The sequence below is a fragment of the Coturnix japonica genome, chromosome 23 (genome assembly GCF_001577835.2).
Source record: "Coturnix japonica isolate 7356 chromosome 23, Coturnix japonica 2.1, whole genome shotgun sequence".
NCBI lineage: Eukaryota > Metazoa > Chordata > Aves > Galliformes > Phasianidae > Coturnix > Coturnix japonica.
In genome coordinates, this window is record NC_029538.1 from 4,499,491 (window position 1) to 4,513,196 (window position 13,706).

At 52.0% G+C, this 13,706-nt stretch overlaps 2 protein-coding genes across 2 annotated transcripts; one reads left to right on the forward strand and one right to left on the reverse strand.

The window, feature by feature from the left end:
• The first annotated feature begins 380 nt into the window (after window positions 1–380).
• On the forward strand, window positions 381–2,147 carry MARCKSL1 (MARCKS like 1). Its single transcript, XM_015883755.1, has 2 exons — window positions 381–569; window positions 938–2,147. Exons 1-2 carry the CDS (start codon window positions 474–476, stop codon window positions 1,484–1,486), a joined length of 645 nt encoding a protein of 214 aa, XP_015739241.1. The 5' UTR covers window positions 381–473; the 3' UTR covers window positions 1,487–2,147.
• A 1,462-nt stretch (window positions 2,148–3,609) lies between these two features.
• HDAC1 (histone deacetylase 1) lies at window positions 3,610–11,423 on the reverse strand. Its single transcript, XM_015883321.2, has 13 exons — window positions 10,862–11,423; window positions 10,333–10,450; window positions 8,950–9,024; window positions 7,709–7,847; window positions 7,494–7,635; window positions 7,275–7,367; window positions 6,866–6,974; window positions 6,548–6,688; window positions 5,960–6,068; window positions 5,749–5,879; window positions 5,482–5,628; window positions 5,331–5,379; window positions 3,610–5,245 (listed from the first exon to the last, which is right to left on the reverse strand). The coding sequence occupies exons 1-13, from the start codon at window positions 11,036–11,038 to the stop codon at window positions 5,218–5,220; spliced, it is 1,458 nt and encodes a 485-aa protein (XP_015738807.2). The 5' UTR covers window positions 11,039–11,423; the 3' UTR covers window positions 3,610–5,217.
• Window positions 11,424–13,706: the final 2,283 nt, after the last annotated feature.

A 13,706-nucleotide genomic window follows, 5' to 3' on the forward strand; every position in this document is an offset into this window, starting at 1 on the left:
TAATTCCCCCTTTCCGGGAAGCGAGAAAAGAGAAAGAAAGAAAAAATAAAACCACCGGGTCGTATTGGGGGGGGGTTGGGGTGTAACTTCTGGTTCTGTCCCTGAGGGAACTTCCGGAGGGGGATATAGGGCGGGGGGGGAAGCGGCGCCCAGGGGCGGTGGGGCCGGGACAAGAGGGTGATGGGGCCGCCCTGGGGAGCGGCGGGGCTGTGACAAGAGGGGACCCCCCCGGAGTCACTCTCTGCTCCCCTTCCCCACCGCCCCCCCGCCGTCGAGGTGCCCGACGTCCGTCTCACACCCCCGACCCCACCGGGGCGGTGGCTCAGCCCCGTCCCCCGCCCCCGGGGCGGTCTCGGCACAACGTCCCGCCCCCTCCCCGCTCCTTATTACGGCGGCGGTGGGGGGCTCTGCCCACTGCCTCTCGGCGCCGCTCGCACCGCCGCGGCGGGGGGGTGGGGGGTCCGCGCCGCACCATGGGCAGCCAGGGCTCTAAGGCGGCCAAGGCGGAGGGCAGCGACCCACCGGGGGAGAATGCAGCCGTCGCCGAGCCCTCCAAAGCCAACGGGCAGGTAGGGAAAGGCGGGGGCCCCGTGGGGGCGGGCGGACAAAGGCGGCGGTGGGGAAGGGGGGAGGGAGGAAAGAAAGGAAGGAAAGGAAGAATGGATGGATGGATGGAGAGGAGGGGGAGGCTGAGGTTGTGAGGCCGGGGGGCACCGAGCGATGCGGCACCGCCCGCCGCTCCCGAGCCGCGCCCCGGTACCGCGCGGGGCTCCGTCCGCGGCCGCGCCCCCGGGGATGGGATGGAGCGGGGATGGAGCGCGGGCGCCTCCCGGTGGGACCCCCCCCCCCTTCCCCCGCGCATCGGTTCGGCGGCCCCGCGGCTGAGGGATGCGGGCTGGGGGTCTCGGTCGCGCTTAACGCTGCGCTGCTCCCGCAGGAGAACGGCCACGTGCGGCTCAACGGGGACATGACGCCTAAAGCGGGGGGTGACCCGACGCCCCTCAACGGCGCCGGCTCCGCCGAACCCCCCCGGGAGGACGGAACGGGCGGGGCGGGCGGTGAGGACACCATCGAACCGGCACCGCCCGCAGACGGCGGGGAGGCGAAGCCCGAAGGAGCCGCGGCCCCCAAAGAGACCCCCAAGAAGAAGAAGAAGTTCTCCTTCAAGAAATCCTTCAAGCTGAGCGGGATCTCCTTTCGGAAGAACAAGAAGGACGACGGGGACTCCGCCGCGTCCTCCCCCACGGAGGAGCAGAGCAAAGCGGAGCCCAAAGCGGAGGAGGACCCCGCGAGCGGAACCGCCCCCCAGGAGGAGCGGAGCGGCGAGGGGCAGAGCGGGGCCGAGCCCAAAGGGGCCGACGGGGGGCAGGGCGAGGAGGAGGAGAAGCCGCCCGCGGAGACCGGGGGGGACGCGGCCGCCGCCCAGCAGCCCCCCGAGCCCACGGCGGCCGAACCCACGGCGGCGGCGGAGCAGAATGAGGAGTAGAGCCCGGTGCTGCACTAAGACTAATTGTCCCTTCAGCCCCGTGACCCCACGCACGGACTGTGCCGTTCCCACACCGCCCACCCGACGCAGAACTGACGGCGCTCCCTGAGCCCCACCCCCCATCCTCGTGGCCTCCCCCCCCCCCCCCACCGAACCCCCGGCACCGCTCGAGCCGCTCGAGTCCCCGACAGCTCCAACATCACCGCCCGTGGCCACAACTGGGATTTACAGTCTGTAGGAGCCCGGAGCCCCACACACGGACTGCTCGGATCCTCTGCCCGTCGCCACCCCCCGGTTCTGCCTTCATTCATTCCAAGTATTTCGTGCTTTTTTTTATAGAACCCGAGTGCTTTCCGAGCTGATCTGCCCGGGCTGGGGTCGGTCGGTTGGTTTTTGTTATCAACTCTTCACTTCTGGCTTAAAATCCCTAACGTTCTGTAAGTGCGCTGTGTTTAATTCTGCTGCCGTGGGGTGGGGGGGTTGGGGTGCTGTACGATGTGAAGCGATGCTGTCTCCTCTGTAAATAAGTTTTTTAATGGCCACAACACAGGATCTGCAGTTTTCTAACTCCTGGATGAAGAGAAAAGAAGGAGGAATAAAAAAAGGCTGTATGGGTTCTATTGTAACGTTTGAAAGGAATAAATGGTGATCCCTTCACGGGTGAGCTCGAGTCCTTCTTGTCCTGCACGGGGAGGGCAGTGGTTGCTTATGGAGCTGAGCAGCTGCTGCATTAATTGCCCTGCTCCTGCTAATTGACTCCCAGCAGATGCAGAGCTGTGGCCACAAAGGATCTCAGCATGGAATGCTGCTGCTGGGGGCTCGTCCCTAATGCTGTGAGCGTGGGATGGAGGGGCTGTGGGTGGGGGGACCCAGATCAGGGGCTGCTGGGTGGAATTGGGGTGATCTCGCTGTGTTGTGAGGTGCTGCTCTGTGCCTGATGGGGGCAGGAGTGATGTGCTGAGGTTTCCTGCCCCAGGGGACGTGGGGACGCAGCGGGTGCTGCCAACTGGAGCTGTGCTCGCTGCCCTCCTGCTCTGCATCCTGCAGCAAGGCCTGGTCCAAACCCTGCCCAGCCAGCTGCCCTGCTGCATGGGGGGGAGTGGGGTGAGGGGTTGGGGGCAGCATGGGGGGCAGTGAGGAGCGGGGTTTGCTCAGAGCCCCCAGCAGGGAAGGGATTGCAGTGCTGAGCTGCAGCCCTCGAGCTAAGATAAGAGCTAAAATGTCTGCGTGCAGCACATCCTCCTATGGACAGAAGGCCACGTACAGGCGGGATCCATCCCCATTGATGGTGGAGGGAGGGATAAAAGCCCAGTGCTTGCAATGTGGGTGCTGTGCTTTGTCGGGGTGTTGTTCCTGCTGGGCTCAGTGCACCCAACTGAGCTGCAGGGCTGAAGGAGCTCCAGCAGAGCGCAGCGGCCGTGCAGACGTGGCAGCCATTTTAAGGCGGCCGGGGAGGGAAAAGGGATGCAGCTGCACGTCGGCGTGTAGGACAGCAATGGGGCTGGGAGTGCAATGGGACTGAGTGCAATGGGACTGAGTGCAATGGGACACATGGCTGCTCATAGAGCAGGACGGCTTTAAGTGTGAGCTGCAGCTCCTGGGGCATCACTGCAGCAATGAAGGGCTGTGGCACTCGAAGCTTTTCCTCCTCTCCTTATGAGGCAAAACCACCCGGCTCATTTAATCGTTATTTTTCTAATTAATTGAACAGCAGATTGCAAATAAAAACCACAACCCAGGCACTCATGCAAGAAATAAGCACCCAAGTGCTTTAAAGCGCCATGTAACCCATCGTCTCTATGGATGATCATGGTTGCCTTCAGCAGCAGGCAGTGCAGCATTAACAGCACACAAAGGGCTGCGATGGGAACGGCCCCGTGTGGGATTGCAGTGTGTGTGTGTGTGTTGGGGGCTGAAGGCTGCGCTATAAAATTGAGGGAAATAAAGGGAATTTCAACACCTGCAGCAGGATCTGCTGCACGCTGCATGTTCCTACACACTGCTTTGGCCCTCAGCACTCAACCAACACATCCACGTCCATCACCCTATAGCAGGGGAGGCTCCTCTTGCAGCACACTGTGACTCCACCCCGCGCACAAAGCAGCTCCAGCTCAGACCAACCATAGAAATGGACGTTTTATTACAAAGGTTCTCCAAATTTAAAATAAAAGCATCTTTAAAAAACCACAATATATTTCCCCCCCTCCCCTCCCCAGGACACAAAGATGCACCCATCCCTCTCGCTTCACATACAAACACTGAAGAGCGGGAGTGAGACGTCACTCGGGTTCCAAGAGGCTACAAAAAACTGATGGTGGAAAAAGGGAGGAAAAGCACGTAAAAAAATAAAACATTTCAAAAATAACCTGTGTTAAGTTAGCAGCATTATTAGAGTTGAAACCAGCAGCAGCAGCCCCGTGGGAGGTACAGACCCTCTTATGGACAGAGGAATCGCCCTGAGAAAGGAGAGCAGCGAGTCACAACTGCCTGCAAAACTTGTGCAAAGCTGGAGCTCTTGGTGGAACGCTCATCTCACGCTCAGCTGTACAAAGCAAGGTGTGAGAAAGGCCGGCTCTGAGCACAAAAGACCTTTGGGTGTGAGATAACGTGTGGGAGTAGGAAGAGGAGTAGTTCTAGAAACGTACAGAGCCCCATCTGCTGTTCCCTCGTACAGATAACAGCGCTGCCTGCTGATAAAAGGCTCTCAGCATTTACTGGCCTTGAGAGCAAAGAGAGGGAAGGATCCGCTCGAAAACGTGCCTGCTCCAGGAGGAGATTCTTAGTAAGTGGCACGTGGAGCAGAGGCACCAGCTGGGCCCTGCCCGTCTGTCCTGCTCTGCTGTGCTTTCAGCAAGGACACGGATCAGCACTGAAGCAATTACAGCACGTGTAGCTGAGGGCAGCAGCAGAGTGAAGCAGGCAGCCAGGTGGGCAGTAACTCACCTCCCCCCTGCAAAGAGGGGCACAGCTCTAGGAAACGAGTGTACAAAGACACACAGCGCTGCCAATGGGATCCGCCACATCCCGGGAAGGGTCCATCCCCACAGCTCTCTACCTGCAGGGCTCTGGGCAGATTCACTCCATCCACCTCCTGATCTGCCTGTCAGCTGTTTCACCTCTCTCCACAAGTCTGCTGCAGGAAAGTAGCCAACTCTGTCCAAGAACTGCACTATTTGACCCTGAGAAGCGGCACCGGCTTGTAGTTATTGCCGTGGTGGAATCAGACTGAAGACCAAAGGACGCTCCGTCTCTCACAGGCTTCATTTGGGAATTCACATCTCCCACAAAAACAAAACAAAACAAAAGAGAGAGAAAAAGGAAAAGAAGCAGAAAAAAAGCAAAAGCTTCATGGCCATCTTCCCACCTAACCTGAAATGCAGATGCTACTTCTACTTAAATTATTCATTCTTAAGGGCGGTTACTTCAGAGGAGAGCAAAGAAAGGAAGTGATTCTTTCTTAAAGACACACTGAGGAGCTGGTGGGAGGCAAAGAGCAAAACTTCCCAGTTCCAATGCTGGGCAATGTGGGTCTCTCTACTCTGCAGTCCTCCCTGCCTGCTCCCAGCGGAGTGCAGCGAGGAATAATTTACAGTTCTCAAGTCATTTATATATTTATATAGAAATATATACAGAAACATATATAAAATATAAATCCTGTGGAATGGGAGGCAACCGGAGAAGCTAACCTACGACAACCACGCACTGACAGGCGCCGTCCAGCCGCAGCCATCTTAGGTGGATTTTGCCTCTTCCTTCACCCTGTGGAAGGAAGCAGTGGAGAATCTGGTTTAAACAAATACAAACTCAGACAGTGAAGTGCCAAGTCAAGAGACACCGTGCTCACCCCTTGGGTTCAGCTTTCTCCTCTTTTGCTTTTTCCTCTTCTTTCTCATCTAGGAGAAAAAAATAAAGGCATGGGAGGGCAGTAGGAAAGCACACATCAGGCAGTGCTCTACACAGCTGGGAGGGCTTCCAGCCATAGCCCTCGTGCTTACCCTTCTTCTCCTCCTCCTCCTTTTCCTCTTCTGTTTTCACACGTTTGGCCTTCTTAAAGTTGGCAACGTTTTTGCGCCCTCCTTCCCCTTCATCTTCGGAGTCAGAGAATTCTTCATCACAGGATATTCTCTTATCAGAATTGCGGACTGAGAGTGAAGGGGAGAAGAGGTCAGAAGATACTGCGCACTAATGCTTGGAGATGTACAGGCTCTGTGCAGTGCACTTCCCAGCAGAGCAATGCAGCCATGCCAGAGGCAAGCACCTACTTGAAATGCGCTTCTCAGGATCTTCTTCCTCTTCATCTCCACTGTCTTCCTGAACAGCATCCTCAGGAATTGGCTGCATCTGGACACCAGGGGCATGAGGCAGCATGCGCAGATTCTCAAAGAGACGCTGCCTAGAGCCAGCCAGGAAAGGAACATGTTTGTATTTACCCAGCAAAAGGTGTCAGCCATGTGAAGAAGGGCAAACACTTACTTGATCTTCTCAAGGTACTCGTTGGTATTTTGGTTAGTCATGTTTGAGGGACTGATGTGCAGCTTAAAGTCTGGTCCAAAGTACTCAAAATAGTCATTATATGGGAGTTCTGCATAAGAGTTAAAATAGAACAAAAATCAAATCACCTCTGGACCAGTAATGAGATCCCTCATATACAGCAGATTTCAGTGCGAAGTAAGAGCACAGCTGTACTTTCCCAGAGGTAGGAGTTGACCATTTCATAGCCCAAACTCAGATCAAAACAGCCAGCTTAGCAACAGGGCAGTCTAAGCTCACTTGGCAGTTAAATGTTATCAGTGTGAACAAAAGATAGCAGTAGAAGGTCATCTCGTTTGCAAGACTGCTGGGTATCTCTTGATGGAGGGGAAAACTAGAAGGCTGTAATGCAAACAAGAGCAACTACTGCAAACCACAGACTCAAAAAGCTCTTCCACAGTAACAACCAAGAGCTAATGAAACATCTTGCTGTTCCTGCCTCCCTGCAGCAACACTCCCTCCCTGTGCTCTGTCACTAGGTAAGTAGCCATTGTCTCTTGTCTTGCCTCAAAAGTTCCAGGGGAAAATTACCATTTGGGATCTCAGTGTCCAAAGCCACAGCAGTCTCATAGGTCCAGCATCTGGCCACGTTGCGGATTGTGTAGCCACCTCCTCCCAGCATCAGCATAGGCAAATTAAAACTTTTGACAAACTCCACACACTTGGCATGACCTGCAGCAAAGGCAGCAGGGAAAAAGGCAATAACGCCATGGCACAAAGACCCATTTTTCAGTGAAAAGTAATAAGATTACTTATGCCAATTTAGCTCAGGCACTGTGCTGCACAGTTCTGGCTTCTTGGCATCACAGACCCAGCCTTGTTATTTTGATGGAAACACTGTATTCTTACCTTTGATGGTCAGATTAAAACAACCCAGCCTGTCCCCAGACAGTGAATCCGACCCGCACTGCAGGACAACTGCACTAGGCTGGAATGTCTCCATCACTTTAGATATCACCTAAACAAGAAACTCATTGTTACACTTTCTCCACAGGACAGTGTCACAGCAACACAGTAATGTCCATGTCAGCAAGTGACGTGAAGACATCCCTGGTGTTCCCACAGCTGTTGACTCCCATATACTGGGAACACTGGGGCTCTTACCAAGAAAAGCTAAATGATAACAGGCTGCAATTGTTAGGGAGGAACACAGCCACTGAGGAATCTTACAACAGCAGTCTGAGTCTCCTTAAAGAATGGCTCCATGAGCCTCCCAGTGACAAAGTATGATGCACAAAGAATCACTCAGCACACTTACCGGCTTGAATATTGCCTCATAGGACTCATCATCAATCCCATCCCGGAGGGGATAGTTGACAGCGTAGTACTTGCCTTTGCCTGCACCAATGTCCTGTTAGAGGGAAAGACAGGACAGAGCACAAGGTCACCATAGCACACAAACTGCACAATCAGTATGACGGCAAATGGAAGAGTGATCACATTTCAGAGCAATTTTCTGCTAAGGTTCCATTCTCACCCGCAGGTCCCCTGTTCCTGGGAAGTACTCTCCATACTTATGGAAGGACACAGTCATCACACGGTCTGTGGTATAGAAGGCTTCCTCCACACCATCTCCGTGGTGAATATCAATGTCAATGTACAGGACCCTCTGGTGATACCTAGGATCAGAAAGGAGTCAAAATGCTGCATTTCATCAGAGCAAATGGGAAGAGGGCAAAGAACTGCACCTACTTTAAGAGCTCCAGGATAGCCAGGACAATATCGTTGACATAACAGAAGCCAGAAGCCTCTGACTTCTTAGCGTGGTGAAGGCCTCCTGCCCAATTCACAGCAATATCTGTCTGTTGCTTGTTCAGCTTCACAGCGCTGGCTGTTGGGAGAAGAATTACAAAATGTTAGCACAAGGGCAAAGGACCAATGGCAGAGGCTCAGGGGTGAAGCACAGGTCTCTTGTCATCACATCATTGTTTGTGTGTGCTTTGGGCACAAACCCAAGGGCTTAAACACTGGATGTCTCAACAAACAAACAAAGGAAATGGACGAGAAACGCAGCCTCTGTTTCGCATGCACACACTTTTGGCTGCTTCCCCCACCTACACCTCAGAGCACGAGATCTGCACAAATAAGTGCACAGCTTTCTAGCCCAGCTCACACACGAAAACAGCCCAGAATTCCCAGTGTGCCAAACAATGGACTTTAAGGAAAGGTTTTACCCAATATATATTTAGGTCAGTCACTGAATACGCATTTAGACAAGGAACATTCTCTCCCACGGCTCCTTTGTAAACTTTCTGCAGTTTTGCAAGTCTCCAAGGATTAACAGAAGTGATACATTCTGGGGACGCACAATCTTGGGATCACAAAGCACAGCTACTTCAAGAAACAACATCAGAACGCTGCGGTCAGCACTGGTAGGTACTGCTCAACTGTGTGACAGGAAGCCAAGATTGCTGGATGTCACTGGGGGAGTAGCAGACACAAAGCCCTACTGTAGATGCACAGTATCACAGTCCTGAAGTACCACATCTCCTTGGTACAAAGTGTTTTAAATGTTCCAGCTTCTGCCTCATGGCCAGAGACATTGGCTTTCTGCTAAGAACAAGAAAAATAACCCTTTCTTGCTTTTTAGCTGGCACCTACACCAGGCAACTTCTGTGCCTTTGCTTTTCTGTGCAGCTCACATTACTTATTTTTAATTATTACTGGTAAAACCCCACTGCTGTCAGGGTTCTGTCTATCACCTTTGTGGAGTCATCCAAGAAGTAGCTCAGAGTAATAAAGATACATTTAACAAACGCAGAGGGGTCTGTCAAAATGCAAAGCTGGAATTCCAGCATGGGGAGAAATCTCAACCTGAGGAAGTCAGAAATAGGCTCATAGGGCTCCCCCACCCCCACCTACAACAAATCACTTTTGCAGAACAACTTGATGTAAATCTGCTTAGGAAAAGACTGTACGACGGATGAGCTTACCAACTGAGCCTCCAGCAGAGAGCTGACAGAACTCAAACAGCCCATCGAACACAGGACAGTCCTCCCCGACGTTAACTTGAAAAGAATACATAAGAATTAGTAAGACCAAGTCACAAAGCATTGGTAAAGCTTGTACTACCTGTCTGATTAAAGAAAAACCCAAAACCTAGCCTGATAAGGACTTTAATCAACTGAAAAACAAACTGAAAAACACACAAATGACAGGACATGAAGGTGGTCCCACCAACACTGCCTGCATGGTTTGCTGCTATGGAAGGATGCTCCCAGCTCAGCAGGTGCCAGGAGCTGCAGTGGGACAGTCACGCCACCTACCGGGTGAAGGCTCAGAGGGAGGCAGGAACCAGTCAATCATCTCAGAAAGGAGCGTGCAGGGAGAGATGCTGCCCATGAGAGCTGCACTGTACCAGCACAGGCCCTCACGTTTGGCACATTGACTGTGCTGGGCTCTATTTGGCAGCTGGTGCTGCTCAGCAGGGCCATGCACACACTGTGCAGGAAGGAGGCAGCACCCCCTGCCATTAAACACACTAACAGCAGGCTTGTGTTAAATCTACATTTTAAAACTCCTTCCCCTCTGCTCTGAGCCTCCGGTGCAAGTTTCTCAGCCAGGCAGAAGCTTGTTCTTCCCAAGAAAGCAAAGGCAGGGGTTTCCTCTCCCTGCTGAATAAAAGATCTGCCCTCTGTGTGTTTAAGATTAATTTTCATATTTCGCCTCCTTCAGTTAAAAACAGTTCTGTGGAAATAGAATAGAGAAAACGTTGACTACCAGAGAGCAGAGTGGGTGTCTGTGAGCCGTATCAGCTTCAGGGGTAAACAGTTCAGTTTGTGTAAATACATTCTTTGGTATATTAAGTCAAATTATTTACTATAGGAGGTCTTTCAATGTATATTACTTGTGAACCATACTATTCATTCCTATTATGTGCTTGTGCCTAAACATCTGTCCCTTTCAGCTAATACCAGGGTTTCAAGTGCCCTTACTGCAGGCTCAGGACTCGTATCTCTTTTAATTTGGAAATCACATTTGACATAAACGGATCCTGTGGGCTTTTCTCTTTTTTCCTGCTCTCAAGGAATGCAGTGTATCAAACTAATGATTAAAAGAGACTTGAGCCTCCCCCATCTATTTGCCTTTATGACCTGATACAAAACATCACCTCAGAGTTTAAGACAGACCGAAAAAAGGAAAGGTTTCTGTAGCATTAAAGCTGCCAAGAGATCCTCAGCACCTTCATGGACTGCAGAGGTTAAAGGAACTGGTTATCTCACAGAAAAAGAAAGAAGATTCTGACACAAAGCAGACAGATACAATCGCACAACACTTAGCACTGACATGAACACAGCCCCACACACACAGCTTACATCTTTGCATCTGCTTGCTGTACTCAGACATGTTGTCTGGGCGGATGGATCTCAGGAATTTGATGTAGTCATCACTGTGGTACTTGGTCATCTCCTCCGCGTTCGCCTTGTGAGGGCGCTGCAAGGACAGAGGGTTTGGTTGGGAACACTGCCCTCCCCACATCCCATTTCCAGTCTCAGATTTACTCCCAGAAACAGCAAAAATAATAAAATAAGTAAATGAAGCAGCAGCACTAGACAAGAGAAATTTATTTTCAAAGGCAAAAAAGCCATTACCAGAGACTGGAACATACTACATATCCAGGTACAGAAAATATTTAAGCTACTGAGAGCAAACCAATTTTCCAGACTCCAAAGCTTATCTGAAGCAAAGAACATCTCACTGCAAGGAATCAGAATGCAGCAGAAATATGTCAACACAACCATTTAATCCTTTTTCACTTTCCTCTTTGGCTTGTCAAAGAGAATTTAAGAGCTTGAAGCACCAAAATTACAACTGACAACACACTTGTTTTTTCATCACACTTACATATATCTCCATCTTCCTGTAAAGGCCGTAGTTCAGCAGTAGGTTGTGGGTCATCCGGATCCTGTGGGGCTTCATGGGGTGTCCCTGGCCATAATAATAGTTTCCAACATCACCTGGGAACAGAAAGGATTTTGTTACAGCAGGGAAAAACACGAACTGCTTCAAATACAACCACATCTGTCATCTCATGTGCCCATCAGCAGCCCATCTGTTCACAGGGGGAAGGGGCTGCACATGCATCTGCACCATCAGAAAGCTTTATCCCAGACCCAAACAAGACTGCCTTATGGACAACAGGGTATGGCCAAGTATGGGGCTTCCCTAAGAAATACAGAGCTCTCTGAGCAGAAACCTGCAAGCCAGGAGGCACAGGAGTTTAATCCCAGCTCAGACAATGACTCACCAGCCAGCACACGTAGCCACTTTGCCTCAGTTTACTACTGTTTACCCAGCAGACATGAGATACAAGCTGCCAATTCTGTCAATAAGCAAATCACAGCACAGCTATAGCTTTACAGCTCCCATTATTCCCATCCCTTATTACTGCCTGAAACCCTTTGGAAATCCTTCACCAGGTTAATTTAAGTCGGCACCTCACAATTACACCCCACAGCTCAGCTCCCCATGCAGATGTTCCTCCTCCCAGTAAAAGCTGAGCTCCTGCTGCCATCTCCCACTGGCTTTTTCCCTCCTCTCCCAGGTCACACATTTCCGTGGTGTTTTCCATAGAATTTAACTCAGGTTTCTGTCCCTGCCTGACGTGGCCATGAGAAGTGCTGCCAAAAGCAGGGAACGCACTGAGCCACACGCAGCAGCGACGCTGCACAAGCCTCATGTTGTTGAGAAATCAAACTAAGTCATTGGCATAGTTTTACAGCTCCCCATCAGCTTACGAAGCAAGAGACTCAACCCGGTCTGCCCAGTGACTCAGCTGGGAGCATTAATATTTCATCACCAATCTTAACATACAGGAGAAACTGCTACTTCCTCGCAGCACACAGCCGTGATGCCTCCTCCATGGGCATGAGCTTCCATTTAAAGGACATGCAAACCCCACACCCAAACCATTCTGCTGCTGGAGTTCATCTGTGTGATGCTACAGTGAAAGGAGGTGGGTTTTGCCTGCACCAAAACACTTCCTACAGCAAAAGCAGGGTATGTTAAGCTTTGGGGAGCCATTGGGGGTGTTCAAAACTATATCTAGGAAACACACACACAAAGCTTTGCAAATGTATTGCCTCCCTTCTTTCCCTTGGGCTGCCAGCAAGACCCCAGACGTGTCTCACCACAAGTCCTACCACGCTGCACTGAGCTCAGCAGTGCTAATGGGTGCACATTAAGTGTGAGAATTCAACACAGACCTCTTCCTGTCTGCTGGGTTAAGCAGAGCCCCATGTTGGAACAAAAGAGAATTTCCCATACGCAGCCCCAACTCACCTCAACATGAACATGAAGGACCCCTCCACACCACATTTCTTTTTCCCCAACCTCTCCACTCAGCCCAGACCCTTCCCCACAGCTCAATGAGCTCCCCCCTGTGAATGTTTGCCAGCCCCTCATAAAAGAGCAGTGGAAACAAGCCACTAAAACCTCCCCACAGAGTAAATGGGTGAGGGCAGCTACAGGCAAGGGGGAATAACACTAACTTCATTTTGTTACCGTGCAATAAGGACCATAAGGATATAATTCTGCTTAGCATTCACAGCAAGATGATCACTTATTCTGTGTTTAACAGACCATCTCATGCCTTGAAGGATGTTAGCTGGTAAACTGGAAAGTATCCCTGTGAACACCTTAAGATTCTAAGGAGGGAGAAGTTTGGACACAGAGAGATCTTCCACACCCGGGTTGCTTGTGCATAACCAGCACCCTGCCGCTTCCTGCCAGCACTCTGTGCTTAAACTGGGCCTGACTGAGCCCAGGGCTCCAGCCCCAAACTGCACTTTGAGATGCTGGGGCTCCACAGGCAGCTTGTGTGCTGAATTCAGGCAGTTCTGCTGCTCTGATCCCTTCCTCCTCCTCACCCTGCCTGAAGACTCAGGGCCACCACCACAGGATGCAATCCTACTGCTCATGTTTGCTTCTGAGAAGAAATGAGAGCCCTCACTACCTGCCCAACACAGAAAGCAGTTTAGAAGAGCTCACTTTATTGTTTGAGTGTGGAACACATCCACTTACCGGGGGAAAAAAGAAAAGGAATAAAGTTTTTATTTAACTTCACAGACTGCAAACTAGAATGAAATAAAGAACCACACAATACCTCCTGCACAAAGCAATCCCAGAGCCTAACAAAAACCATCCATCACTGAGGTCACCCTCCAAAGGGGGGGGGGGGGGGGGCTGTGAACGTGTCCAGTGGGACGAGCTGTGCTGCCAGCGGGGAAAGAGCTGTAACACCCCGCTACCCCCAACCCAGTGGGAAGATTAAAAGGCCAGAAAGCAGCTTCCTGAAGGGCAGGACAGCCCCAATGCTGCTGTGCACAGTGCCCCTGTTCCACCCCACCTCCATGGGGGCACCGCTGACCCAGCACAGCTCCTTCCTCCCCTCGCAGCCCCCCCCATCTCTCAGAGCAGCCCCTGCTCCCATCCCAGCCCCACAGCCCACACACACACACACTTCTTGGAACCCCCAGCTCCCCCCAACTCCCTCACCCCAATCCCCCCCCCCAACCCTGGACCCGGATCCCCCCACCCCCCGATCTCTGCCCCCCCCCCCCATCTCCGGCCCAGCACAGCCCCCAGACCCCCCCCACAGCACTTCCCCCATAGCACGGACCCCCCCATAACCCCCCTCAGAACCCCCATAACCCCCCCACTCCCCCTCACCAACTCCCCCCCCTCACCT

Coding starts and splice junctions, on each gene's coding strand:
- MARCKSL1 (XM_015883755.1), top strand. CDS start 474: ATGGGCAGCCAGGGCTCTAAGGCGGCCAAGGCGGAGGGCAGCGACCCA. Junction 570..937: donor CCTCCAAAGCCAACGGGCAG/GTAGGGAAAGGC, acceptor CTGCTCCCGCAG/GAGAACGGCCACGTGCGGCT.
- HDAC1 (XM_015883321.2), bottom strand. CDS start 11,038: ATGTGGTTGTATTTGAAGCAGTTCGTGTTTTTCCCTGCTGTAACAAAA. Junction 9,025..10,332: donor CAGCAAGCAGATGCAAAGAT/GTAAGCTGTGTG, acceptor ATTCTTTTCAAG/TTAACGTCGGGGAGGACTGT. Junction 7,636..7,708: donor GCTATCCTGGAGCTCTTAAA/GTAGGTGCAGTT, acceptor TTCTGATCCTAG/GTATCACCAGAGGGTCCTGT.